General features: G+C 62.2%; 3 protein-coding genes across 24 annotated transcripts in view; 1 reads left to right on the top strand and 2 right to left on the bottom strand.

Annotated features, from left to right (window-relative positions):
- Positions 1-122: 122 nt before the first annotated feature.
- On the bottom strand, positions 123-7710 carry LRRC8E (leucine rich repeat containing 8 VRAC subunit E). Of its 5 annotated transcripts, none has more exons than XM_057708823.1 (3): positions 7609-7710; positions 4062-4204; positions 123-3410 (listed from the first exon to the last, which is right to left on the bottom strand). In XM_057708823.1, exons 2-3 carry the CDS (start codon positions 4197-4199, stop codon positions 1170-1172), a joined length of 2379 nt encoding a protein of 792 aa, XP_057564806.1. In that variant the 5' UTR covers positions 4200-4204; positions 7609-7710; the 3' UTR covers positions 123-1169. The 5 variants fall into 5 exon arrangements, with proteins under 5 accessions (XP_057564806.1, XP_057564805.1, XP_057564808.1 ...); XM_057708822.1 differs by having other exon boundaries at positions 4062-4222; positions 7609-7708; XM_057708825.1 differs by lacking the exon at positions 7609-7710 and adding an exon at positions 4416-7567.
- Positions 7151-27749, top strand: PRR36 (proline rich 36). Of its 11 annotated transcripts, none has more exons than XM_057708805.1 (10): positions 7151-7693; positions 12039-12313; positions 12430-12529; positions 12762-12874; positions 12967-15024; positions 15226-16166; positions 17304-17483; positions 17995-18111; positions 18392-18507; positions 23001-27749. In XM_057708805.1, exons 2-6 carry the CDS (start codon positions 12046-12048, stop codon positions 15732-15734), a joined length of 3048 nt encoding a protein of 1015 aa, XP_057564788.1. In that variant the 5' UTR covers positions 7151-7693; positions 12039-12045; the 3' UTR covers positions 15735-16166; positions 17304-17483; positions 17995-18111; positions 18392-18507; positions 23001-27749. The 11 variants fall into 11 exon arrangements, with proteins under 11 accessions (XP_057564788.1, XP_057564784.1, XP_057564786.1 ...); XM_057708801.1 differs by lacking the exon at positions 7151-7693 and adding an exon at positions 10755-11474; XM_057708803.1 differs by lacking the exon at positions 7151-7693 and adding an exon at positions 11490-11726.
- Positions 18930-27749, bottom strand: part of EVI5L (ecotropic viral integration site 5 like) — a 29243-nt gene continuing 20423 nt past the window's right edge. For 3 of the 8 annotated variants that reach the window (XM_057708813.1, XM_057708818.1, XM_057708815.1), the window contains 8 exons: positions 27067-27099; positions 25882-26022; positions 22962-23090; positions 21172-21549; positions 20939-21085; positions 20760-20855; positions 20584-20679; positions 18930-20427 (listed from right to left, as the gene is read on the bottom strand). In XM_057708813.1, the coding sequence (XP_057564796.1) occupies positions 20143-20427; positions 20584-20679; positions 20760-20855; positions 20939-21085; positions 21172-21549; positions 22962-23090; positions 25882-26022; positions 27067-27099 (1305 nt within the window). In that variant the 3' untranslated portion in view covers positions 18930-20142. The remainder of the gene's footprint in view (positions 20428-20583; positions 20680-20759; positions 20856-20938; positions 21086-21171; positions 21550-22961; positions 23091-25881; positions 26023-27066; positions 27100-27749) is intronic. The other 5 variants (XM_057708816.1, XM_057708821.1, XM_057708819.1 and 2 more) reach the window with 5 other exon arrangements.

Raw genomic sequence — 27749 nt, 5'->3', positions numbered from 1 at the left:
TCTCTCTCCGCCTCTGCTCCTGGGACAGAGACTCATGCCCTTGATTCTGGAATGTGACGCTTGCTACTTGCCTGTAGTTGGTCTGGTGGAATCTTAGACAATGGCAGGACACAACAGATCAAAATTATAGTTCTCAAAATGTGTTATTTATTACGCATCCGCTGATATACACTCCCTCACATAGGGAACATTGGAAAGACAAAGTCCCAGCCTGTAGTCAGAAAAAGGTACCCTCCACTGCAGGTGTTCTTAACCTGGGGTCCACGATCCTGAGGAGGTCCTTAATCAGCCCTCCCAGGAATCTGGAAGAATCTGTAGACTACCCAGAGTGGTTTGCAGAACTTTTCGTGTATGTATACGTGAGCATTTTCCTGAAGAAGGAGGTGCCCAGCTTTCATCAGATTTTTCAAACCGTCTAGGGATCTGAAAAAAGTTCAGAATCTCTGCTCTAGACACCCAGATATCTACTCTGTAGGCCACCATTTCCCAGCACACAGGCCTGGAACCATCTGTGTCAGAATTACCTGGGATGCATATATTTACAGGAAAGTTCCTGGCCTCCAGCCAAACCTCCTGAGTCAGTCTTTCAGAGGTGGGGCCTGGGATGTTTTGTTTTGGAGATGTTGATTTTGATGCCTAGTCAAACATGAGAACCATTTTTCTGAGTTCAGGTGTCCTTAGCAAACAACTTATAAATAGGGGATTAACATCAAAGTTGGAGGAGGGAGGGGGGAACTGGTCCCTTGTGTCTGTGTCCCCTCCTTGGGAGAGAACCCCAGATGTAAGCTGTTTTGGTCATGGGGAGAGGGTTGAAATCCCATTGGGATGAGCCACACCCCCATATGTGACATTGATTGAACCAGAAGGTCTGGGGTGGGGTTCAGGGAGCAGCGGCTCTGGCCCAGGGCAGGGGGCAAGCCAGCCAGCCAAAGACATAGGTGTGGTTTTGGTCTGAGAGTCTTATGACTGAGTTAATCCCTCCAGGATGTTCCACCCCAAATCCATAGCCTCCCAGACAAACCAGTCCCAGGATCTTGTCTGGGCTCCACCAGCCTGACACGTCATCTCCTGGCCTGGGCCCACTTGGCCACCTCCCTTGAAGATAATGGCAGAGATTCCAGGGCGGTAGCACCCAGAAGGCCTCTACCTCAACCTGCCCCTCCTTGGCTTCACTCCACCTCCATCCTGTCCCTCACCTCGGGCGGCAGCCCCTCGTAAAGGGTGGCCTCCACCAGAAGCCCTGCCTTCTTGAGCCCCCCACAGTTGCGGAGTTCTTCTGGCAGCGCCTCCAGCCGGTTGCCCTTGAGCTCCAGGCGGCTGAGGGCCCTGAGGGCCCCCACCTGTGGCGAGAGGTGGCTCAGGTGGTTGTAGCCAAGGAGCAGCGTCCGCAACTTGCGGCAGAAGAAGAGCTCATCAGGCAGAAACTCCAGGGCGTTGTAGGAGAGTGCCAGGTGCTGTAGGTTCTGGAGGAGGCCCAGCTCAGCCGGCAGGGAGCGCAGCCCGTTGTGGGAGACGTCCAGCAGGCGGAGGCTGTAGCACATGCCAAGCTGGGTGGGCAGCATCTCCAGCTTGTTGTGGCTGAGATAGAGCTGCTCGAGGCCCCGGAGCTTCCGCACGTGCTCGGGGACGTAGGCGATCTGGTTGTGCCACAGCCGGAGCGTGACCAGCTTGCGGCAGTGCTGGAAGCTGAGGATCTCCTCGATGGACCGCAGGTGGTTGTCTTTAAGGTCCAGTTCCTGCAGCGCACCCAGGCTGAAGACGGCATGGGGGATGCGCTCCAGCCCACAGGCCACCAGCTCCAGCTCCCGAAGCACCGCCAGCTTCTTGAGGCTGTTCAGCGCCAGCAGGCGGGCCCCGTCGTTGTGCAGGCTGAGTCGCTGTAGGTGGCCGGCCACATCGGTCACACTAGCGGGTACCTTGCTGGCATTGCTCCGCAGAGACAGCACCTTCAGCTGCTTCAGCTCCCGGAGGCTCTCGAGGGTCGCCGCCCGGGCCAGCTCTGGGGGGAAGAGCCCCTCCAGGTGCAGCTCCTCCAGGCCCCGAAGCCCGAACACCCAGAGGGGTACCTCGCGGAGCTCCTCACACTTGACCCGGATGACCTTCAGGCGGTCCCTCAGGAAGACCTGCGAGGAGAAGGGCAGCCTGGCGGGCGAGTGGAGCAGGCTGAGCTCCTGCAGGTGCACCAGTTGCAAGAGGCCTGGGGGGAAGGTGATGTCACAGATGGCCTCCAGCCGCAGCGCCTCCACCTCGCTGAGCTCGAAGACCGTGTCCGGCAGCCCTGGGAGCATGCAGAGGGCCAGCTCGAGCCGGCCTTGGGCATTGCGCTGCAGTTTCTGCCGCAGCTTCTCAGCTGTCCACTCATGGTTGAGGTTGAGCTGCTTCAGGCGGCTCTCACTGACCTCCGAGAGGAAGACCGCAAAGCGCTTGGAGTAGAGCGAGTCATACTGGTCGATGAGGTGCAGCATGAAAGCAAAGTCATTCTTGACGTCAGGGATGTCGCCCATGCCCGTCTCCTCCCTCACGGATCGGAAAGAGTACTCCTTGAGGGGCCGGTGGAAAAGCCAGTACAGCGTGTAGAGGCAGGTGATCCCGTAGACGCACACGAAGGAGATGTAGCAGAAAGCCAGCTTGGAGAAGAGGTGGGCCTTGGTGTGGTTGCAGCAGAAGCTGGCATAGCCCGTGACCTCCGAGGTCTCCACCCTGCAGGCCACCAGGAACCTGATCTTCTCCACATAGACGAGGTTGTAGACCAGGATGGCCAAGAACTTGCAGACCTTGAGCACCGTCTGCCGGATGTACATGGTGTACAGGATGTCCCCCTCTTCCACGTGCACGCGGAATTTCTTGACCTTCTCAAACAGGGCTTTGGCCTGCTCGCCCTCCTTCTTGTCCAGCAGGGTGACGGCCGGTGGCTCTGTCACCACCTTCTCGGGCTCTGCCAGCACCTTCTCCTTCTCGCCCTCACCTGCCTTCGCTGACCCTGCTGCCGCCGCCACGGTCACTGTCGCCCGCCCAGCAGGGCCCTTGTGGTTCTCCCCAGAGACCTCCGACAGGGCCCGCGTGGTCCACGGCGAGTCAAAACACTTGCCAAGGATGGAGATGAAGTGCTCGATCTTAGAGCTGGTGCCGGGGAACTTGAACCAGAAGCTGGTGCAGACCATGAAGATGAGCGTGTGGATGACAACCAGGTAAGGGAAGTACTTGGCATACCAGTGCAGGGCCGTCTCGTAGCAGAGCTGGTTAATGAAACTGTACTGCTGCAGGTCCAGGTTGTTCTTAAGGCCGCTCAGCTCCCGGAGGTCCCCCATGTGCTCGGAGACCCCCCGCGGCAGCAGTTGCTGGCACGGGGCCTCTGATAAGTTCTCCCGGGGTTCATGACTGGGCAGGCAGATGATCTTGTCCTGTGTCACCTGGGGAGGGGGGAGAGGGTGAAAGACGGTGAAGGATCTGGGGTGGCCTGGGAGGTTGTGGTGGTGGTGGGAGGGGAGAAAGCAGCCTGAAGGAAAGAGAGGCCTCCGTCAACCCCCAGCTGTCCCCAGTGTGTTCCCCAACTTTGGAAGTGTCCATAAAGTCTCAACAAAGTCTGAGCATCAGACTTTGTCTGAAAAAAAGAGCTGGGTTGACTTGTGCCCCTCGAAAAGAGGTTGAAGTCCTAACTCCCAAATAGCTGTGATTGTTGCCTTGTTTGAAAATAGCCTTTGCAGAGCAGATGTAATCAAGTTAAGATGAGGTCATTGAGGTGGGTCCTAACCCAGTCGGACTTTGTCCTTATAAAAGGGAGAAGTTTGGACACAGACACGCACCCTCGGGGAAGATGCTTTGAAGGTACAGGGAGAATGTCATCTATAAACCAAGGAATACCTGAGGCCCCCCCGAGTCTAGAAGAGAGGCTGGGAACACAGTCTCCCTCACAGCTTTCGGAGGGAACCAACCCTATCCATACCTTGATTTCATACTTGCAGTCTCCAGAATTAAGAGATGGTAACAGAAGACTTCCGGAATCCCCCAGGCCCCGCCCCGTAGAGGTCCCGCCCCAGCCCCGCCCCCTCCCTGCCCCTTACCTGGAGGGTGCAGCCGAACACCCCGATCATGAGCATGGCCACGGTGAGGTACTCGGCGAGCACGTCCCACCAAGGTTTGAGCACCTTGAAGGCGGGCTGCTGCTCCGCGAACTGTTTGAACTCCGCCACCGGAATCATTCCGTCTGTGGGAGAGCAGGAAGTGGTGGGCGCAGAGAGAGACCCTCAGGAGAGGGCGCCTGGTGCCGGGTCCCCAGGAGAGCCAGACACACGCATCTGCTCCCAATCCGCCCTCGGCCCTGCCAAACTCTGGCAGAACCCACAAGCTGTGTGCTCCCTTCCCCTCCCCCCACAGACCTCACCTCCCTCCTGGAGCCAAGCAACTACCGTCCTCACCACCTCTGCTCCCTGGGACCCCTGCCCCGATGGGACTCTGCTTGCCCTCTCAGAGCTCGGGAGGGGCGGTCCACGGGGCTGCCGTCCCACAGCCTGCCCGTGTGGCCTTCTCCCGAAGCCCAGGCATCTCCTCCCACCCTTGACACCAATCCGAAACACTTAGCTCTGCTTCTCTGACTCCAGACACCGGGTATCCAGGCGGCCAGCCCTGGCTCCCTCCCCACTGGACCAGAGAGAGTCCGAGACGGACTTCCGGGGCGTGAGCCCCCCACCCCCTTCAGGGGCGCTCTGGGCACCACCTCCAACCTCCAACCGGAAAAGCCGGCTGGAGCCTGGCTCTGGTTACGGGCCCCAGGGGCAGGGAGTGGCGAAGCAGAAAGCTGGTCAGCCCTGGGGGTGGGGGGGTGGTGGTGGAAGTGACTAGGACACCTGGGTTTTTAATAGGGCAAGTGCCTAGGATTTGTGGCAGAAAATAGAGACCTGGCCTCTGAGAGGCAGGGGCAGGGGGCGTGAGGAGGGGCGAGAGGCAGAGGATCAGGAAATGGAAAACTTGGAGAGAGCCAGGGTGACACCTACGACGGGCACGGGGCTGGGCTTCCAGGCTCCTGGGCGGCCAGCCCACTCTGTCTGTCCCTGGGTTTCATTTTAGACCAAGGTATCATTATTCCAGATACAGACAACCAGGCACAAGTCACACGGGGGCGTGGGCCATGAGCTGGGATGGCACCCTTCCAGACAGGCAGTCAGGAGCCTTTTCCCCACCCCTGAGGCTGGAGGGGTGGAAGGAAAGGGAGGCAGCAAGGCCCCCAGTGCCTCCAAGGGGGCTCCTAGGCCGGTCTGCCCCGCCTCCAGCATCCATGCTCCCACACATAAAGCCCCTGTTGTATAGCATGCAGATTTCCTGAGGCCTTTGGTCCTCAACCTGATAGCCTGCTGTTGGGCACAGGCTGGGCAAAGAAGGGAGGCATCTGGGCCACCAGCAGGTCCTCCAGCCTCCCACCCATCTCCTGGCGGGGGGGGGGGGGGGGGGGCGGGACCTGGCCCCTGTGCCACACCTCAGCTAGTCACTCTGACACCTCCATGCCCCTCCTTTTTGATCCCCGCAACCCTTGGAGGCCTTAGGATTACTCCTGAGTGAGGACAAGATGGAAGTGGGCGGGAATATAGGATGCAGACCCCGCCTACCAGGCTGAATTCAGGGCAGCCCGCCACATGCCTTAATCCCATCAGAGGTTCCCGCCTCAGTACCAGGGATAGCATGCAAGGGACAGGGACATGCCTGCCCACACCCAGCCTCTGGGGGCCCCCTGACTCAGGTCCTGACTCACCCAGCAGCAGGCACAGGCAAGGGGGTGCCCAGACAGAGCACAGGATCCCTCACCCAGTGGCCCATCCCTAGCACTCAGTTTCACACCCTATTCTAAACAGCAAGCCACGTAAAGATGCCTCCAGTGCATCACAGGCTCAGACACCAGGGAATCTGATAGCAACACACACAGGGCAGCTCAACAGCCCCCCAGGGGCCAAATTGCAGCCACCAAAAGCGACACCCTGTGGGCATTCTGGAGCGTGCACATCAGTGCATGTGTGTACAAAGTGCAAGTGTGTACTAAGCTGAGGGGAGACCCAGGACCAGGGAGGTAACGATACACCCTCTTCCCGTTCTGGCCACCCACTGTTCTCCCTGTCCTGGCCACCTGCCCTGAGAGGGGCACTGCTTGGAGCTGCTTCACCTAAGAATGCAAACTTAGCAGAAATGCCACACAGATGGGCAGGGACCAACTTCCTGCCCCTGAGTCCCTGCCACCCTTCAGGACCGGTCTCACAATAGTAGAGCCTCCACCACTGGCCATCCCAGGTCCACAATCAAAGGCGAGAAGGCAGAGACACTCAGGGTCCCCAGCAGATGGCCCAGAGGGTGCACCCACAGAGCAAGGTGTATACACAGCAGCCTCAGAGGCAGACACGGGGTTATCATTATCTGTCTCCATGACTCAAACTTGATGGTCCCGACCCTGCCATTAAGCTTCCCCAGACATAAGACTGGCCCCCTTTTGTCTGAACAGGGCTGGTGGGAGGGCTTGGGGAGAATGCTTCACGGGGGTATGGGGGCAGAGAACTTATGCCCATCAGATGCTTTCAGTGTCTCGTTTTATCCCAACACTGGAAGCGTGGACGTTGGGACCCTCCCTTTCCGGACTCCGGAGAGTGAAATAACTCGCTCAAGGTGTCACAGTTTGTGACAAGTGGTGTTCGAGGTGAGACCCCCAAGTCCCATCGGTCTGATCCTGTGTACTCTGTTGCACGTTGAGCGAGAATGTCTCGCTGAGATGAAGCATCTTTGCAAAAAGGACCACAGAAGGGCAGAGAAGAGATGGGGGGGGGGGGGGAGGATGGCTGCTCTTCCAGCAGGCTGAGATGTCCTCCTCAGCCTAGGACCAGGAACTTGCCCCCTACCCAGCCTTAGCTCTGCCCACGCCTCACCCCTGCTGCTTCTCTCTCAGGCCCTCCTAAGCCTCCAGCTTGCCTCTAAACACATGGCGGTGGTGGGTGCTCCTGGTCCAGCCGCCTCTCCGCCCCCCCCCCTACTCACAGCGCATGCTAAGGGGCAAAGAAGAAGCAGTGACAGCTGTCAGCCCTGAAATGGGCTTTGGAGGGCACAAGGTCCAACTTTTGACTTTTACACAAGTGAGAAACTGCAGCCTGGGTGGGGGAGGGTGGCCAGGTATTAGCAGATCCTGTTCTGGGCCCCAGGCCTGGGGACTCCCAACCTAGTACTTTTCCAAGCTGTTCTGTCAGGACTGGGGGGTCTGGGGAGTCTTGAGGTTCAAGAGTCTCAGAAGGGACAGCCTGGTGAGGCCCCCAAGTGGTAGGATTCTGGGAGTTGAGGGGTTCACAGGGTTTAGTTAGCGGCGGAGAGAGGAACACGGTCAAGACCCCCAGGGTGGACCCCAAGATGTCAGTTTTCACTCCGTCCTTGGCCAGGCCCGCCGCGCTCCCCCCCGGGCAGGCGCCCTTGGGCTGGCCGGGGCCGGGCCTCTCTCTGCACCCTCCACCCCACCCTCCAGCTCCTTATGTGCCCAGACGGCGTTGGGCTCGGGTCACAGGGCCAGCCGCACCTGGGGCGGTCCTCCCGTGTGCCAGATTCTCACCCCGCCACCCGGTCCCCAGGGGCGGGGAGCCACCTACTCACCTCACGGGCCGGACGCTGGTTCCAACTCCTGTGTCCCTGGGAGCGGAGCGGCCGGGACTCCCGCAGAGTTCGCGGGCCAGGCTGGGTGAGTCAGGGCTGGCGCGCCGGCGGGCGGGACACGAGCCGGGAGCCGCCCCGCCCCTCACGGCCCCGCCCCTCACGGCCCCGCCCACCGGCCGTCTCGGCCCCGGCTCCCTTCCCCAGCGCTCAGGTCGCCCCCGACTCCTGGTACCGCGGAATCGCGGGAGCAGGTCGATGCTGATCCTGATGTCCCCGGGGTGGGCGAGGAGCTTGTCGGAGGAGCAGGGACCGTAGGATTCTGGGCGCCGCTGCAGTGGGGCGGACCTGGTGTGGGGTAACTGAGGGGCCCTGGAGGCGCTGGGACCCCAAAGCCAACCTGAAGTCACCCTTCCGGGAGTCAGGCTGTATAGACCGTATCAGGAACGCGTGGAATTCCTCCTCCTCCTCCTCCCTCCACCCCCAGGTGCAGCTACCTGGCCTTGAGGCTCAACCAAGGAACCAGTGACCAGGGCCCAAGGGAGGCCAGGGCGCTTCCCCTTTCCTCTGCTGACCGCTCAGCCAGGGGAAGCTCCCCACTGCGGGAGGAGAGGGAGTGAACTGCTCCCGGGTCCTGGGTGGAGGGGGGGGTTGGGCTCAGGGGTCAGCTCTGGGAGCCAGGATTGGAGTCCAGCCTGGGAGGCCGCCTTCTCAAAGGGAGACTCTGCTGCCCCACCCCCACGATTTCCTCCCCATATCGGGAGGCCTCAGCTGGATCTTAGATGAGCCGTTGACCTTAATCTGCTCTGTCTGCAAAACTCAAGGGAGAGAGGACCTAGACCAGGTGGGAAAAGAAATCCACAAGTTCGCCAGATTAGAGATGCTCTGAAACCTTGAGGGTTGGGACCCCCTATGCTTACGTTCCTCTGTGAAACCCTGCAATAGGCACGGCCCTTGCAGAAGTCACTGTGGGCTCGACCACAGGCTGCCCAAAGGCAAGCCTTCATTGGGTGGACAAGATAAGCGAGGCTACCTTCTGTCTCAGAGCTTTTGCTCTATTGGTGTGTGTGTGTGTGTGGTTGGGGGCAGGGGGAGACAGCCGGCAAGAATGCAAATAAATAAGGAACAAGATAATGTCCGTTTGTGACAAATGCTGTGTATATAACAAACTAGGGTGAAGTGAGGGGGTAGCAAAGGGGAGGGGGCTTTTGAGATGAGTAGTTTCTCCCTTTCCTCCAGCCTCCAGAGAAGCTCCTTGAGAGCCGTATCCCGGGGGTTTGTTTCCGACTTTATGCTGAGATGAGTGTCTGGGTACACGCTGCTTTGCACACTTGTGCAAGAGTCTCTGTGGTCACTGGAATCGAAGCACCATGAGCCCCAGACACGTGTCTCTTGTGCTCCCTGCTGTGTCCCCAGCACTTCGGATGGTGCCTGGCACGCAGTGGGCATTCAGTAAATGATGGATGAATGGCTGCTTAGTTAGGGCTCTTCTAGATGCAGACCCTGAGACAAGGAATTCGATGCAAATAGTTTCTCTGGAAGGTGATCTCAGGAAGCATTAAGGGCGGGGGAGGGAAGGAAGCCGGTAAGTGTTAATGAGGGTGAAGAAGCAGGCTGCCAATATGGGCAACTGGGGCCCCATTGTGCTGGGGAGCTCTGGGAGATGGTGGAGGACGCACCTCCAAGTTTTCCCACCCAAGAGGCGAGGGAGTTGAAGCATTGATGCACCAACTGTCATGGCTGAGGGCTGCTCTGGAGAGGGGGATGGAGGGAGTGTCAATGGGCTGGCACTTCTGACTTTCGCTGCAGGTGGGGACTGTGGGTGCTCAGGGGATACAGGAGGGGCTGTACAGCACCTGCCACAGATACAGATACTTGAGTGGAAAGTCTCGGTCGTATGACACACATACAATGCTTTCCAGTTTTCCTCCAGAAAGCCTGCCCACTTTACATTCCCATTGGTAGTTCATGAGTTTTCCCACATGGACACTATCCAGGTTTTTAAACGATAGTGGCAGAACACACAGATAACATAGAATTTGCCATCCTAACCATTTTTAAGTGTACAGTCCAGTGCCATTAAGTACATTCAGTGTTGGGCAACCATTTCCACCATCCATCTTCAGAACTTTTTTTCATTTTGCAAAACTTAAACTCTGTCCGCATTGAACTCCAATTCCTCATCCTCTCCCCCAGCCCCTGGCACCCACCATTCTACTATCCATCTCTATGAATTTGAATCTTCCTGGGGACCCCATATAAGTGGAATCACAGTGGTTGCATCATTTTACATTCCCACCAGCAGTACACATGTGTTCCAATTTCTCCACATTCTCACCAACACTATATTTTATAGCCAGCTTTTAAGGTTTTGTGAGCCTGAGGTAGTCATCCATTGCTGTGTAACAAATTGCTCCCCAACCTAGCACCTTCAGACAATAAGAATTTATTGTCTCACATAGTTTCTGAGGGTCATGAATCAGAGTGGCTTCAATGGATGGTTCAAAAGTTTCCCTCCCCCACTGGTCCCCAACAACTACTGATTTGCTTTCTGTCAGTATAGATTCGCTTGCATTTTCCAGAATGTTATATAAATGGAATCATACAGTGCATACTGTGTGTGTGTGTGTGTATGTACACATGTGATGGGGGAGGGGTGGGGCAGAGGGAGCTGGTTCTTTGGGTTGGGGTAGTGAGTGGCTAAGAGTCTGGAGAGATGGGGCTTGGGGACAGAGAGCACAGTGTATGTGTGTGTGTGTGGTGGGGGAGCCATGTGGCCTGGAGTATAAGCACAGGTGCAGGAGGGCACTTGGCACTGTTGGCCAGCTCAGGGCAGCTAAGGATGACCATCTTCCTTTGCATGCTTCAACCCCCTCAATGCCACTGTCCCCTATCAAGGTCCTCCATGAGGCCCCTGCATCAGTTGGTAGGTCACCAAAATGACACCTCCCACTCCCTCAGGTTGGGCTGGGAAATCTTGGACGGGATCTTCTTGGCTCCTTCATGCACCTGTTTTTACACCTCCAGCCCCCCATAATCTCATGCCCCACAGCTGGGATCTGCCAGGAAGTCTTTGCTGACTTGACTTCGTGTGACCTGGGAGGGTGTGGGGAGGGGGGGTGCTCTGCCCTGAAGAAGGCTGGGTCACCTCTCACCATCCTCACCATCCTTGGTCTCACCCCCTCATCCTTCCTTCCTCTCTTCCCCCAAATCTGGGGTCTACCCCTACATTCCCAGGGCTGCATTCTGGTCCCCACAGCCCAACCAGACAGGAGGTTTCCTGGGGCCTGTGGAAAGCCTTTGGGTTGGAGAGGGGGTGGAATCCCCAGGAACCCTGGGGGGCTCGCCTCTGCGGTCGCAAAGGCGAGGACGGGGCCAGGGACATCGAGTGACCGGATTGGTCAACTGGGCACGAGGCGCGATGGTTCCGCCTCCTGGTTGCCAGGGCTCAGCCTATCCGAGCCCAGGCGGGCCTTGGTCGCCAGGTGGTTGGGGTGGGGGCCCCAGCAGGTGTGTGTGGCAGGGGTTGGGGACCGGGGTTAGGCTGAGTCCTGGACGCCGAGGGATACCCCCCGAAGCCCCTCCAGTTGGGTGTCTGTGGTCCTCAGACGCGGCGGCGAAGCAGCCCTTCCCTCCTACGCGCTCCCCACCGCCCCATTCGGCGCGCTCCCGCCTCTGCCTCCCGGGTCTGCATCCAGCGCGCGCTCCCCCTTCTCCCCCGCCCGCCGCCGAGGGGCGGGCCCGCCTCCCCGCGCCGCCGTCCGCCGCCCCCTCCCCTCGCCTGCCCTCCGCTCGAGGCCGCCGCGGCGCTCCCACCCGGCCCCACCCCAGGCGACCCAGCGTGGAGCGGCGGGAGGCCGGAGCCCGAGGTGAGCGCGGCGCGAGCAGGTGGAAGGGTGGCGCGGACCAGGGCCCAGCTGGGGGAGGGGACGGGCTCGGGACGCGGCTCTTTGTCTCCCCGAGCCCGTGCGCGGGCAGCCAGGGCCGCTCCTCCTCCCGGCAGGTGCCGGCATCCCTCCCGGAGGCCCGGGATGGCGCTGGGGGCTGGCGAGGGGATCTGGGCCTGTGCTCCCGTCCCCCTCATCTGGAACCTGTGGCAGCCCCCTGTCCCGACGATGGTGGTCAGGGTCTCTGAGGGGGCGAGGGGTAGGGGGGTGGATCTCCGGTCCTGAGAGGGAGCAGAGGCGGGAGAGGGGTTGGGCTGAGGCTGGCATGGCCTGGAGGAAGGCGGTGAGGGTGGGACTTGGGGACAGCCATGAGCAGCTGCGCTGGTGAGTGGTGGGTGGGTGGGAAGGAAGTGGATCCAGGCAGAGGTTTGGACACCCATGGGTGGCAACGCTGGGGAAGGAGCTGAGAGGTGCCAGGATCCAGATCCCTGCAGGCAGCGTAGCTGTCCAGGACCTGGGATGCCGATCGGTCTGTCTCCTCATCAGGTGCGAGATGGACAAGAGGGACAAGTCCAGGGCAGGGGCCGCCGGTCGGACGCCCGCTTCTCGCCCTCCCGGCCTTCCAACCCCCAAGCCCCCAGGGTCTCCACGACCCCCTCCCCCAGTAACCAGCGCGGCTCTCCGAGTTCTGGGAGCAGCGGGAGCTGCAGGGCGAGGGCCTCTGGCAGAGCGAGCCGGGGGCATCCGGGGAGCGGCTCTCCCGGCGGCTACTCCCCGGGTGGGACCGACGCGGAGCGCTGGGACAGGCCCCCGGAGCCCAGGTACTCCAGCCTCTTTTCCTGATTCTGACCCTATCTTCTTGTCCCCCTCTCCTCTGAGACACCAGCCTCTCCTTCCTTTCCGGGGCACCTGCGTTGACTTGGCCTTCTCCCCACAGCCTCCAGGCCCCCAGCGGCTGGGAGAGGGGAGCGGGCCCCTGCCAAGACCCCAGGCCCAGGCTGTATCTCTAGCTCCGGGCGTGCCAGCGGGCCCACCAGGTAACACTCCCCCTCTCTCCTGGTCCCTTAGGCAAGGGTGAGTGTCTCCATCTGGAAGCTTTTAATTCAAGTGTGTGGGAGCACTTGCTCCTCACTAGGCGCAAATTGGTGAAAGCTATTATTGGTTGGCAGAGAGGGCATATGCCCCATTTCACAGATGGGGAAATGTAGACTTGGCAGACGAAAGAAGGAGCTGGGGCGCTGCCCTGAGCGCAGCGACTTTCGTCCCCAGGCCAGGCCCTCTTGGGCAGAAGGGGCTCCGCCCCCCAGCTGAGGAACCTGTGGCCAGAGGAAAAGCCCCAGAGGCTCCCAGAAGGAGCGCCCTGAGTGCCGGGGCACGGAGAGGTATGTGACCTGGGGAGGAACGGGTTCCTGGGCTGTAAGGGAAACCAGCCTAGAAGTATTAGTGACCCTTTGGCCTTCTGCTTTGTCCCCAGACTCTTCTGGGTCCAGCCCAGCCGTGTCCTCCCCAGCCATCTCCCGTCGGTCCCGGGCCGCGGGCGCTGAGGTGGGTGTGCCTCGGGCAGCTCCGAGTGCCCGGCCGCGGCCCCCGACCGACGCTTCCAGGAAATCAGTGAGCGGCGCCCCAGAGCGCATCGCCGCGGAGCCTAGCCCTGCCACCAGGAGGCGACCCAGCGCCGGCGGGGGCCTCCAGAAGCCAACCTCCCGCCCTCTGGGCTCCAGCGCCACCCCTCTGTCCTCCCCAGCCCGCTCTGGGACCTCCGTGGCTGGGACACCCCGGGCTCTGGGGCATCCCTCGCAGCCCAAGTCCAGAGGACTGCAGGCTCTACGCCCCCCGCAGGCCACACCCCCGAGGAAGGGAGCAGCCCCCGTACAGGGTTTTTCTCCTCCTTTGGCCACCTCCTCCCTACCAGGTCCTACTGCACCTTCTCCCCGTATCACAGCCACTCCCTTGCGGGACTCGCTCCCCTTGTCCCCACCGACCACGCCCCCTTCCCAGGCACTAAACGCTCCTTTGGCCACGCCTCCTCCACTAGCCCCTCCTCCCTCTTCTCCACCCTCTCTGCAGACACACCCCTCTCCGCCGACCACACCTCCTTTGCAAGCTCCACCCACACATGTGGGTACATCTTTTCTGGAGTTCTCCGTCTCTCCCTTGGCCACGGCCACTTTTCTGGCTTCAGGCCCTCCATCAGTTTCACCCGCTCCGCAGAGTATGCCCCCCATTGAGGCGTCTTTGGCTTTACCCCCTTTTCCAGATCTCCCCTTTCCCTTGGCCACACCTCCTTTGTCAGGTCCTCTACCACCAGCCACTGCCGTTCTACAAGCTCCTCTATCTCAAGCAACATCTCTGAGGAAAACGCCCTCTCCCCTAGCCACACCCCCTCTTCAGGCTCCTTCCCCTCTGCCCATGCCTCCTTCGCAGGCCGGTCCTTCTCTGTCTCCACCTCTTCAGGCCATGCCTTATACACTGGCCACGCCTCGCACACAGGACTCTTCTCTGACCACATCCCCTCCACAGATCTCTCCCTCTCCCTCTCGTCTGACCACACTCTCTCTGCAGGGTCCCCCTCTAAGCTCGCCCTCTCCTCCGGCCACGCCACTGGCCACTCCCCCTCAACAGGCCACACCTCCTATACAGACCCCACCTCTGGCCTCACCGCCTCTGCAGGACCCTCCTCCTCTGGCCGTGCTTCCTCTACACACTCCACCTTCTCTGGCCACGCCCCCCTTACAGGCCTCTCCCTCTCAGAGCCTGCCTCCTCTGCAGGCTCTGCCTCCTCTATCCTCACCCCCTCTGCAGGCCCCTCTCTCTCCCCCTGCTTCACCCCCTCTGCAAGACCCTCCCTCTCCCCTGGCCACGCCCCCTCCGCGGGCTCCACCTTCTCGGGCCTCACCGCCTCTGCAGGCCCCTCCCTCTCCCCCCGCATCACCCCCTCTGCAAGTCCCTCCCTCTCCCCCTGCTTCATCCCGCCTGCAAGTTCCTCCCTCTCCACCCGCTTCACCCCCCCTGCAAGTCCCTCCCTCTCACCCCGCATCACCCCCTCTGCAAGTTCCTCCCTCTCCCCCCGCTTCACCCCCTCTGCAAGTCCCTCCCTCTCCCTCCGCTTCACCCCCTCTGCAAGACCCTCCCCCTTCCCTGACCACGCCCACTCTTCGGGCTCCACCCTCCCTGGCCTTGCCCACTTTGCAGACCCCTCCCTCTGCCCCTGCCTCACCCCCTCCGCCAGCCCAACACCGCCCCCCAACCCCGGGTCCCGATGTCCCAATCTCAGGCCCACGGCTGACCCTGGCGCTGGCCCCGGGCCCACCGCCGCCGCCCTCGCGCAGCCCGTCCAGTACGCTGAGCGGCCCGGACCTGGCGGGCCACAGCAGCAGTGCCACGAGCACGCCCGAAGAGCTGCGGGGCTACGACAGTGGGCCCGAGGGCGGCGCCGCAACCTCCCCGCCTGCTGATGCAGAGCTCGCCGCCTGCCACCCGGCAGCCTGGAGCCGAGGTTCCGCTCCGCCTCTGGCCATCCGCAGTACCCCAGGTAAGATGCCCCCCGGGCGCCTCGGAGCAGTAGGAGGGGCGAGGTCTGGGGATGGTAGGAGGGCGGGGTAGGAGACCAGGCTTTGCAACTCGGGGGCAGGAAAGTTGGATCTGGGGGCGGAGCTGACGGAAGGGGCGGGGGTCTTGTGAAGGGGGCGGGGCTTCCCGCTCCAGCTGCCCAGCCTGGCGCCTCTCCCCGCAGGAGCGCCCCTGCCTTGGTCCCCTGCTGCGGGGTCGGGCTCCACGGACGGCTTGTGCACCATCTACGAGGCTGAAGGGCCCGAGTCGGCGAGCCCCGCCACAGGCGCGCTGGATCCGGGGCCCGGGCCAGGCGCCAGCGGTGGGAAGGCGGCGGCTGGGGCTGGGGCTGGAGCGGCCTCGCGGGGCGCGAAGCCGGCGCGCCTGGGCGAGCTGCCGCTGGGGGCGCTGCAGGCGAGCGTCGTGCAGCACCTGCTAAGCCGGACGCTGCTGCTAGCTGCGGCCGAAGGTGCTGCGGGCGGCACCGGTGGCCCAGGGGGCGCGGGGGGCGGCAGCAGCGCTGGGGGCGCCCGCACTGCGCTCAGCGACGCCGAACTGGGCCGCTGGGCCGAACTATTGTCTCCCCTGGACGAGTCCCGCGCCAGCATCACCTCTGTCACTAGCTTCTCCCCGGATGACGTGGCTTCCCCGCAGGGTGACTGGACCGTGGTAGAGGTGGAGACCTTCCACTGAGCCAGATCCTAGCCCCTCCCACCCACCCCACCCCTGCCTTAGGACCCTCCCCTCAAGTTACACCTCTTTGTCTTAGATCTCCCGCTCCCCTCCTCCCTGTGGATTGGTCTCAGCCCCTTTAGAGCCCTAGAATTTTGGCCCAGGCTTGCGAGCCACCCACACCTTTGGCCAAGGCCCTCCCCTTGAGCCCCGCCCCTTTGGCCTAGGACCAGCTCCCGCGCCCCTCGAGCCCCGTTCGTCCCTCGGTCTAGGCCCTGCCGGTGTCCAGTGTATTGTCTACCGCGTACAGCCCGAGTTTGCAATAAAGGCGGGACACTGAAGCCTGTTCACTTTCGCCTTCGCGGTTGCGGCCTGCTGGACTCCCGCTGCGCAGAGGACGGCAGGGCGGCGCGAGGGGCCGGGGCAGGCCTTGCTGGAGACTGTGCACAACAGGTTGTAGCTCTGGTTGACTGCCTTCTCGAATACTCCGCGACCGTGCGTCTTCTCCATTGAGGATAGGGGCGTGCGAGGAGGGGCTGGGGTGGGACCAGAAGATGTCGAGTCCCCGTGGCCCAGCGCAGCGCACCAACACGCATGCATGAACGTAGGCTTTCTCATGCTCAATTTCTATGGAACTATTAGGTGCAGGAGGGGCCCAGCGAGTGTGTGTGTGGGGGGGGGGGCGTGGACGGCGTGGCCAGTTGATCAAGCTCTTCCCACACTGGGCCAGGGGAGCCGGCACTCCTGGGGGGAGGGGGAAGACACGTGGGAAGGGCTTGCTTGGATACAAGGAGAAGGTGGGGAGCCCTTCCTGAGGTCCCTCCTCACAGTGTGCACCCTCCATACTTTGCACACCCTGGGGTGTAGAAAGGATACAGGGGTGGCCTGAGACCGATGGCCATCTTGGGTCCCTCCGGGGCCTCCCAAGAGGGCGCACTGCCCTCTGCTCACCTAGGAGGCTGCGGTGCAAAAGACAGGCCCGCAGCTGGGCCCAGGGCTCATGAAGGGGATTCCCTGCCCCCTGGGCACACTGTACTCAGAGGGACCTGCAGGGAAGGAGCATCCTTTTCCAAGGCTGGGTGGGAGACTGGGGAGTCCTCACACTACCCACTCCTCTCCAGGTGCCCTCATCATGCCCCTCTGTGCCTCCCAAATATGGGCCTCGCCTTTCATCCCAACTTAGGCTGTCCTCCCCAAGCCCCTCTAGCCAGGCATCCGTGTCTGTGCCCTAGAGTCAAGGGTTCTCACCAGAGCCAACCAATGTCTTCACTTGTTTCCCCCAATCACAATTCCTTGCCCTTCTTCCCACAGTCCAGTCACCCTGACCCTGGACCTTTTAAGCCCCAGCCCAGGCCCTCCTTCACAAGTGCCCTTGCAGGAAATGAACCCCTTAGGCTCTCCCTCCCTGACTGTGTCAGGTTTCATGCCCAGAATGATGGCGGCCCAAGGGGAACCACAGTCCCCAGGGCAGGTAGGATAGAGCAGGACCCCGTGTTGGGCCCTCGGCCTTCTCTCTGCCCCTAGACCCAGTTCCTGAAGCCAGGTTCCTATCAGATATGAATCATCAAGTTCTGCCTGTCTCCACCCCAGAAGCTGCTGCCTCCCAGCCTACCGTCCCAAGAGAAATCGGTGCTGTTGCAATGGGACACTGTCACCTCCATCCCTTGGAGCCAATCAGATAGGTGGCAAACGACAGAGATTCCCTTCCTAAGCTGAGCCCTGGTGAGGACCCAGGCATCCTTGTTTCCAGATGCTGAGACAAGCCCGAGGGTAGGGGCTGACTCCTGATGTGCTGGGCAGCCAGGGCCCCAAGGCCAGCTCACAAGAGAGAGCCGGCCAGAACCTCAGACAGTTTCCCCAAGGCCCTGCCCCATCCTGGGAGCCAACCTGGTGGAATTACCCCGTGGGAGCAGGAGAGGCAGACAGTAGCTGTCGGGGTCTCAGTGTTAAATCTGTGTGATGGGGATGGTGCGCGGGCCCACAGGAGCTGTTGTGGGAGGGAACAGAACTGGGACTCAGCTGTTTCGGGGCATCACCAGTGTCCTGCCCTGCTGCTCGGCAGGTATCAGGCAGCAGAGTGGGGGACACTTTGTGGGCCCACCTGTGGGTGTAGAGGGCAGGCCTGGCTGTCATCTGGCTCAACCCAATTAAATGTCTCCCCTGAGGAAGGCTTCCTTTGCCATCCCTGGCTCTGTCCCTTCTATGTTAGCTGGGACTCCCCACCTCAGCTCCATGGGCAACCCCACAACAGACACTGCCTCTCTGGGCCTTCTTCCTCCAGGGGACCCCCACTGCCTGGTTCAGTTCTGTCTCTGCACTGACCCCCAAGACTGTAATCCATCTGATGGTGCCTCTCTCACCTAAGCCCTCCATGGCTCCCCAGTGCCCTCAGTTCAAGGTACAAACTCTTTCTCCTGACTAGAAAAGCCCCTTCCTGGTCTGGCCATGCCCACTCTCTCCTGTTCTTTCTTCACAGACCTCATGTGCCTCCTGCTGGTCCCTGCCACATTTCACCCTTATGATTTTGCCCTTGGAGATCCCTGCACCCCACCTCCTCCAGGAAGCCTTCCCCGATCTCCCTACACATTCATCTAGACACTTGCCACACTATTGAGCAGGCTAAGCCTCCTGCCCCCATCCCAATGGCTGTCTCCTCCACTCCACTTGGTACCCCTCAGAACCAGGCACGGAGGCAGAGCACCCAGAAGGCCTCAGAAGTGTGTGCTGAATGGAGGAAACTAGATCCTGAATCTTCCTAAGGTCCCGAGACCCTTCATTCCTCCATGTATCTCAGGTGAGACCCCAGCTGAGTCACCCAGGTGGGAAATCATGGCCCAGCCTCCCTCCCCATCTCCAGAGCCACCCTCCTGAAAATGCCCTACTGTAAGGGTGTGTCCATAAGCCTGATGTCCCAGGTCTTGGTGACTTTTTCCTCCAATACTAACCGACTCTTCCAACGCCCACACTTATGCTCACACTGTGTGAATGTCCTTTCGTCTTCCATGCTGCACCCCGACCTGGAAAGCCTCTTTGGCCCCCTCTGCTGGCCTGCTATGACCTCCACCCCTGGTTCTTTTAGCCAGTGGGAGGCTCCCAAGGGCAAGGACAGCCTGCTCCCTTCCTGGTCGCTTCACTGGACCAGAGGCTGGGGACCCACAGCTGCTGGTGATTCTTCTACCCCCAGGCCTGCCCCGCTCAGTGTCCCTTGTCCGTGACTGTGTAAATACACTTTATTTTCCATCTTTCCCGCCTGGGCGACATGTGGAGTGTGAACAGGCAGTGTGCAAAATGGTGGTGGGCAGTGTGGGGGGCACGTGGGAGAGCCCCTCGGATGCCCACCCTGGTCCCCAGGCTTTGTAACACTGAGGAGTGGGCGACCAGGAAGGGGTCACTGAGCGTGGATCCCCACCCCAGGAAGCGCCAGGGAGACTGCTTGTGATGCTGCTCTAGGCTCCAGGAGCACCGAGAGGGTCAGCCCGAGGGTCGTGAGGCCCCGGCGGGTGGGGGTCTGAGGGCATCATTGGACTTTGGCACCGTTCTCGGTTGTGACTCAGCAGAGACCACGGGACCACCGTGAGCAGGTGCGGGGAGGCAACTCAGCTGGGAGGCCTCCTCCCCTGGGGCCTAGCCCTGGCTGGAGGGTGGGGCCAGGGACACAGAAGGGAAGTGGAGGCTGGGGACCCCCTGGAGAGGGGGCTAGCCTGGGTGGGGGAGCTCCTCCATCACTGGCCAAGCTGGGGTGATGGGACTGTCACGGAGGAAGATGTGGGGTGATGGGGAGAGAGGGGTTCTCTTCACTTCCTTCCAGCTGCTCTGGCCCCCAAGGAGAAAGGACAGACACTGCCCAGGCCCTGGCTGGTTCCGGCTGGCCACTCACACCCCGGTGGCCCTGCACACAGTAGGGGTGACTTTGGTTTCTGTCGCAGGGGCCACAACACCTGCACCAGGCAGGAAAGCCCAGCCTGGCCATCTGTCCCCAGAGGCCAAGGGTCCCCGGGGCCTTCGTGGAGTGGTAACGTCTGGCCTAGAGCGGCCCCTTCTTCCCCAGGCCCCCTCTAGCTCCTGGGCCCTTCCCAGCAGGGCCATCCTTGTCCCAGTAAGAGGCCGGCTAGGAGCCGGCAGCTTTCCGCTTGTCCAGTCCTGGGACCTCTGGGTCCTCCCCTGCCCTGGCTGTTGAGGGGCAGACCCTCCAGGTAACTGGGCCCAGAGGGGTACAGACCAAGATGGGTAAACACTGCTGGGGAGGGTGGGCCTGCCAGGGGACTCTGAGGACCCCCGGCCTGCAGTCCTACCCTCTGCGCCCTGCCGCGCTGGGCCTGGCTCTCGGGGTGGGCGGAACCACCGAGGGCGTGGAGTTTGTTAAGTGCGGGCAGTGGCGAAGGAGCAGGCAGGCGGTGGCCCCCGGGCTCCGAGCACGCGGGGGACGGCCTCAGTTGTCCAGGCCCTGGCTGTAGGGCGCGGCCAGCTCGTCGGCGTCGCTGTCTGAGCTGCCCTCACTGTCCTTGGCCGGCCGCTCCAGACGGCGGAAGAAGCGCGCGTCGCGCGGGGACAGCGGGTAGAGCGCGTCCTGCAGCGCCGCGCCCACGCCCACACCCACGCCGAGCAGCTCCTCGTCGGACGAAGGCAGCGAGTCCTCATCCAGGTGCCGCGCCAGGCCGAGCCCGTCGAAGGCCAGCGGGTCCTCGAAGGGCGGCGGGCCCTTCAGCAGCCGCACCTGGGGCGGGGGACCCGCGCGCTGGAGGCGTGGACCGACGTACCCACGGACGGAGTCCGGCCGCCGGGCCCCCTCCTCTCCCGCTCCCCGAGGCGCCGACGCCCGGCCCCTCACGGGCCGAGGACACCGGGGCTCTTACGCCCCTCCCGCGCTCACCTCGGCCTTCAGCTCCTCGATCTGGTCCTTGAGCTCGCGGATGTACTGCGACGAGTCCGAGTGGTTCAGCTGGCCCTGGATGCGGCCCTCCTCCCTCTGCGGGCGGGCCAGGTCGCCGGACGTCAGCGCCGGGCCCCGCCAGGGAGCCCGGCCCCGGCCCCGGCCCCGCCGCTCACCTGGATCTCCAGCTCGGCGATGCGCTGCCGCATCTCAGCCACCGCCGCCATGCTGTCCGCCTCCCGCAGGCGCACGGCCATCACCTCCTCCTTGCTCTGCGGGCGGGGACAGACAAGGCGGGTCAGAGGGCGCCGCGGGGCTGGGCGTGCGCGGGCGCGGGGCGTGGGCGTGGGGGCACCTTGCACTCGGCCTCCGCCTGCTTGCGGCGGCTCTCGCTGAGCTGCGTCTGCAGCCCCTTGTTCTGTGCCGCCAGGTACTGCAGCTTCTCCTGCAGCGCCGCTCGCTCCGCCTCCACGCGGTTCAGCAGGTTGCGGTGGATGTGGTCCTGGGGGCGGACGGGCGGGGGTCACGGCCTCGCCGAGGGGCCGGCCCCGGGCGCCGAGTCCCCTCCCCAGACGGGCCGCGGCCCACCTGCGTCTCGAGCTCCACCACGCGCTGCCGCAGCTCGCGGCCGTCGGCCAGAGCCTGGGCCTCGCGCAGCCGCACGCTCATCAGCTCGTCCTGCAGCTCGCCCAGGACCAGCTTCCGCGGGGACTCCTTCCAGCGGCCGCCGCGGGACAGATGAGCCTGAGGACAGAGGTCGACGGTCGACCTCCGCCCGGGAGCCCCGACGCCGCTCCGTGCGCGTCGAGCGAGGCCCTCCCTTACCTGCCAGGTGTCGGAGAGCTCCTGCAGCTGCAGTTTCAGTTCCCGCGCCGAGGCCACGGCCTCGCCCTCCCGCACCTTGAGCGCCTTCAGCTCCTCCTGCAGCCGGGCCACGTTGTTCTCGTCGGGCAGCGAGCTGTTCCTCTGCGGGGAGAGGAGCGGTCAGAGCCCGGCGGACCTGCGCGGCCACGCGGCCCTTCCCGCAGCACCCACATTCCCGTGCCCCTTCCTCTGGGCTCCGCCTTGGGCAGCGCGGCTGGGAGAGGGCGCACCCTGGACCCCAGGATGTGCCAGGGCAACGGGGACCAGGCCCCAGGGGAGACCGCCCTTGCCGCCCCAGTTGGAAATCCTGGTCTGTAAAACAGGTGTAATAACAGCACCTGCTCTCTCGCAGCACTGGCCTAGGGTGACCCGCTCAACATGTGACTGCTACTAACACCAGGTGGGCTGGGCAAGGGCAGGTGCTACCCACCTGGGAATCTGAGATCCATGCCCTCCAAGCCCAGAACCGGGACCTGGCCCAGCTGGAGTGGAGAAGACTGGGTTTCGGCACCATGTCCCTGAGGACGGATTGAGGGCCGGCCTAGGCCGTATCCTGGCCTCCCAAGGGCTCAGTGATGAGAGATTCATGTTCTAGCCTCTTGGACTCAAAGCCAACTCACTGCACCTGGTTCTCACTTACCCTAGTTTGGGTCTGGGAGTTGAGGGATGGTGGCAGACCTACTGGGCCCACATTTCCCTGATGTGGGGGGAGGTCGGAGGGAAGCCCAGCTCTGGGCAGGTGGGTACTGAGAGGTGATGGCTCCACACAAGGCTGTGGCAGAGACACCCCACCTGGGAGGGCACCCAAAACAGTGCAGCTTGGAGCTGGGGGTGGGGTTGGGGGGTTGGCTCCTGCCGGTGGGTGACTGCTGCCCTCTGGTGGCCGGAGCACTTCCCTTCTGGCGGCGCCATGGGAGCTGAGACAATAACCAGTGTGGAAGGAGCTGGGAAGGGACCAAGAGGCCTGGTGCCCCCTGTAGGACTACAGGTGGGAGAGGGTGGCCCCCTGGGTGGTGTCTCCATGGAGGGGAGCAGCCCTGATGGGCCTGGGCCTTGGTCTTCCTTCCCCCTCTGTCCATCCTTGGAACCCGGGGCCTGAGGGGGACACACACAGGCAGGATGGGCTGTCCAGGAAGCCCATGAAGAGCACCGTGCTGCTGGCCTGGCGCCTGGTACATGAGGGCAGGTGTGCTCCTAGTGGAGTCGTGCTGCTTTGTGTGTGCCCGTGTGTGTGTGTGTGTGTGTGTGTGTGTGTACCTCCAGGGCTTCAGAGGGTCTGAGGGTGAGGAGGCCAACTTTCCATCTGCCCAGACCCTGGTGTGGAGACCAAGGAGGAGAAGGCAGGGGCCGAGGGAGGTGCCCTGGACTCCTTGGGGGCTGCTGGGGCAGGGGGCTCTGACCCCAGGGACTGTCCCACAGGTCCCCCTGGCCGCCCCTTCTCCTTGGCTAGGGCCTAATCATCATCTCCCAGAGCACGTGCAGCACCCTCACCTCCCCTTCCCGCCCACTCGCACCTTCTCCATGTCTAGAACCTTGTCCTGCATCTCCCGCAGGGCCCCCAGAGTCTCGGTCTCCCGCAGCCGTGACTGCTCCAGCTCCATCTCCAGGTGGGCCACAAAGTCCTCAGTGAGGCGCGGGTTATCCTGGGGGCGGGCAGAGGGCTGCGTTGGGCCCCAGGCTGTGGCCGGAGCAGGCAGCCTTCCCGCCAGCTGGCTGTGGGCCCAGGCCTGGCCCCGCCCCCTCCACCTCGAGGGCAGGGGTGAGGGGGGTGGGGGCTCAGACTGTGGGTGGAGAAGGGGGTGAGGAGAAACGCTGGATCCCCTGGAGGGGCTGAACGCCATGGGGGCCCTGATGCTCTGTGTCTAGGGGTCCTGGGAACAGAGGGGACTTTCCATGGCCTCAGGATTCCATGGAAACAAACACCAGTGACTGGTTCCCAGGATCACTGGGGTGAGGGTGGAGGGTGAGTTCTCTGGGGACCCCTTCCTGCCATGTGGTCCGTGGCCTAACCACAGGATGGGGGTTGTACAAGGCAGGTGGGGAAAGAGTTTGCTGAGACTACTTTCTCGGTCAGTGCCCAGGGATTTCTCAGAGGTACCCTGGCAGGGTCCCAGGGGTGATAGGTGGGGCCCACAAAGACCTGGCCATGGGAATTCCCTGGTGGCCTGGTGGTTAAGACTCTGTGCTTTCACGGCAGGGGGCACAGATTCGATCCCTGGTTGGGGAATTCAGATCCCACATGCCACAGCCAACAAAACAAAACAAAACAAAACCAAACCTGGCCAGTGGGGAAGGGAAGCCCTGGGGTGAGAGTGGGGCCTGCATCTTGCTTCCCTGGGTGGCTTGGCAGGGCAGTTTTCTGGGAGGTTGGCCCAGCCACCCCCTTCCCTGGCTGCCACCCTCTTGCCCTGCCTGCCTAGCTGCCCAGGTGAGCTGCTGCCCTTGACCACTGGGGGTCTCTGAGGTCCGTGGGTGCCAGTGGCTCTTCCTTGGCTCAGATGGGCTCCAGGCTCCACGTCAAGCTCTGCCAGGCTGCACCTCCTCCAGGGGTCTCTGGAGACCACACTGGCACCTCCTGTACTCCCTCCCTCTGCCTGCAGTGGCCTCCCTGCCTCACCCAGCTCCGCGTCAGGCCCTAAAGGCCAGAGCTCAGAGGCGGCAGGTGAATGTCTCTCCAGCTGGCCTGAGAGGAGACACCGTGCCATGGGTGGGGTTAGCCCAGCCTCGGTTTTCCCATTAGCCTGGCTGCTTCAGTGCCAGGTGGGGCTACAGCACTCGGAGTTGCAGGGAAGGAGGTGGATGCAGGTGAGCAGTGGTGAAGTTCCAACCCCCTGTCCCCAGGAGTGAAGAACCAACTCGCGTCCCTCAGGCCAGGTCTCCAGGCCTGGGTGAGGGGGCCCTCCTCAATGAGTGACCCTTCCTTCTCTTCACCCACTGTTTCTCAAGCACCCTGTGGTTTTTCCAAATCAGGGACTCACCAGCCCCCACCCCCAACTCACTGCCAGGCTCTGCTGGGTTCAGCCCTGGATGGCAGGGAGACGACAGCATCCTTCCCTGCCCCTCTGGGGCCCGTGCTCGGGCATGCATGCTGAGTTCGGAGGCTGCAGCTGCTGGTGGGTCACCATGGAAGGAAGGCAGCATGCTGGGTACAGCTAGAGGAAAGTTCTGGAAGTTCTGAAAGCCCATGGTCCCTCCCACCACCCATCCCACCGGCTCAGGCTGGTGGGCACAGGCCAGACTTCTGAGGGCAAAGTGCTGAGCTCTGGAGGGGGTGACCCCCTCCCTTGTTGCAGGTCCTACCCTGCATGGCTGGTGCCCCTGCCAGGGAAGCTCTGAAACTGAGTCCCCCTAAAACTGCGTTCCCCTGCTGAGCTTCTGATTAACCTCTCTCTCCAAAACTTTACTGCCTTTCTGTGCCACCCCTGCCCCACTCAGGATTGACCAGTTTCAAAGAAAATGGGGGATTGAAACTGAGCAGGACCCCGTGGGGGCCTTCCTGGGCACAAAAGCCCTTCGGTGTCCCTGTTGCTCATTTGTAGAAAAAGGTTTTAGTCTCCTAGGCCTTCCCTGAGTTCTCGAGAGCAGCCTGAAGCACTTAATGACGAGGACAGTAGAGTCACAGGAGGCCCAGGTCCTCCCGAAGGGATAAAGATAACCGTCGGACATGGATCTTTGAGCTGTCCTGCAGAAACTGGGACCCCCACCCAGGTGGAGGACGGTGACTACATGCTGACCACAAGCACACAGACCCCAGACTGGTTGGGACCAGAAGGCTGATGATTGAGGTTCCCGAAACATCACCCTGTTACCTCACCATCAACCAATCAGAAGGAGGTCCACGAGATGATCATGCATCCTAGGTCCCTCTCCTTTAACACTGCCTTTAGAAAAAGCCACTGGGGACTTTTGGGGTTCTTTGGAGCGTGAGCGGCCTGTTCTTGTTTGCAATAAATGCTGTACTTTCCTTCACCACAACCTGGTGTCAGGAGACTGGCTTTGCTGCATGTCAGACGACTGGATTTGGGTTTAGTTCAATAACAGCCCAATAGCCCTTCAGATCCTGGGGAGGCACCGGGGCTCCCCTAAGGAATCACAGCCCCGTCCGTGGAAGGAGGGGTCCCTGCAGGGACGGCTGGCTCCCAGGGGCTCTTGTGCTGGGGCTGGGGGCTGGAGAGGCTGGCTGCCGTGCTCTCAGTGTGGTAGGCCGGCCGCTCCCCTAGGAGGTGGGATCGCCCCTGGGTGTGGGGCTGCTCGCTGAAGGTGGGGTTTGGGGAGAATCTGCACTCTACTCTGGGTCCACTGCCCCCCAGGAAGGAACAGGAGGGCCAGGGACTGAGGCAGGGCTGCTTTGGAGCCAGTTGCTCCAGAGCCCTGCAGGCAGCTGAACACGGGGAGTGGCCTGGACCTCGTGGCCCCGCCCACCCGGCCTGGTACCTGCTGCTGCTGCAGTTGCCGGATGGTGCTCTGTGCCTTCTGCAGGTCCTCGGCTGCCGAGCTGCACTGCTGCCGCACCACTGCCAGCTCCCGCTTGATGACGTAGTTCTCCTCGGCCTCCTGCGCTCGTGTCACCTGCCCCTGAGCACATCGAGAACAGGCTGCCATGACCCTCTGCTCGCACCCCAGGCTCTGCCTGGAGCCCACCTCAGGGGAGGCCCAGAGAGGGTGGAGGCGGGGCGGAAGGAGGAGGGGTGGGGCCTCCCACACTCAGAGCCTGATATGGGGCACCCCATGAGGCCTGGGGCTGTTGGGGGAGTGGGGGACAGGCAGGAACAGGACACAGGGAGGAACCTGGAGGAACAGACCCACCCAGGGTCCAGGCTCTGGCTCAGCCTCTGTCCCAGGCGAGGAGAGACAAGTCTTTATCTAGGGCAGACGGCACAGCAGAGACTGGGCTCCGCTGATGACACTGGACCTGGGGGCAGCCGAGGGCCCAGAGGCTCAGGGCTAGCTCCTTTGGGCCAGGTCAGGGGGTGGGAGACACCTCTCCCTGGGCCTTCTCCAGTCCTGGGCCCCGGGACTTCCACCTGCCCGAGACTAAGCCATCCCCAGCCTCGTCCCCTCCCCCCACTCATTTTAGGCCCCCCATTCCAGGCTCGGAGCCACCAGGTGGTGGGCAGAAGCTTCCAGATAAAGCCATTCAAGATGAAGCAGCAGCAGAAGCAGGTGAGTGAGAGAAGATGGCATGCCTTGCAGGTAGGAGCAGAGAAGAGCATGAGGGGCCAGAAGGGGTGAGTGAGTGTGTGTGTGTGTGTGTGTGTGTGTGTGTGTGTGTGTTGCGGAGGGGCAACTGTGCACACAGCAGGGCCTGTTGCTGATGCGGCCAGCCTGAGGGTCCCCGAGCCCTCCTGGGTCCCCACCTTTGTCCCCTGGAGGGAGGAAACCCGTGCATGTGTGTGTACGTACATTCCCAGACGTGCCCGCACACACCATGCGTTCACACGCGCGCCCCCTGCCCCAGAGGGAAGCATCTGTCTCCTGGGAGAAGCGGTCCCCAGTCACCCCCATGCACAGTGCCAGGCCTGCCCCCTCACCCCCCCGGGATGGCTGCGGCCAGGGAAGAGGGGGTCTGGTGGCCGGGGGACCGGGAAGACGTGGGAGGGAGATGAAAAGCTACAGTACCTGGATTAACCTATCAGCCAGAGCAGCGCTCTCCTACCCGGCGGAGGGGTTCCGAGCGACAGGGGGAGGAGGCAGAGCGGAAGGCGCGGGGACAGGAGAGGGGGAGAGACAGACAAGAACCACTCGTCACTAGTGCAGTGGACTATCTCTAGAAGCAGGGAGAGAGGAGTGAGACCGGAGAACCAGAGAACCAGCAGGAGAGGACCCGGAGGAAGACCAAAGCCAGAGCCAGCTCCGTCCTGGAGAGGGGTCTGTGTGTGAGTGTGGAGGGTAGTGCCACCCATGGGGGCTGCCGGGCTGGGGCCTCGCTCCTGAGTGAGGAGGTGCCATCCGGGGAGGGGGCGGGGGAGGGAAGCCCTGGGCGCGGCGGGTGCGTTTTAATTTGGAGGCAGAACACGAATCAAGGCTTTGGGGCAAGGGCGACACATTCCACCTCCTCCCTGTGGTCAGTGGAGGGTCAAGCGAGACTGAGCGGGAAGCTGGAAGCAGAGGACCCCCGTCTCGACTCTCATCTTTAAAAACAGTTTGGGGGCCAGGGTCAAGGCCATGGCCCGCCCTCCTTTGTGCAAGGCCGCCCCCTCCTTCTCCATCCTATCTGCTTTCTTGTGTCAGACAAGCCTGCACCCAGGCAGCCCGGGAAGGCACCGGACACAAATGGATTTCTGTGTTTGCAGTTAACACGG

The sequence above is a fragment of the Hippopotamus amphibius genome, chromosome 15 (genome assembly GCF_030028045.1).
Source record: "Hippopotamus amphibius kiboko isolate mHipAmp2 chromosome 15, mHipAmp2.hap2, whole genome shotgun sequence".
Taxonomy (NCBI): Eukaryota; Metazoa; Chordata; class Mammalia; order Artiodactyla; family Hippopotamidae; genus Hippopotamus; species Hippopotamus amphibius.
This window is presented reverse-complemented; position numbering and strand designations above follow the sequence as displayed.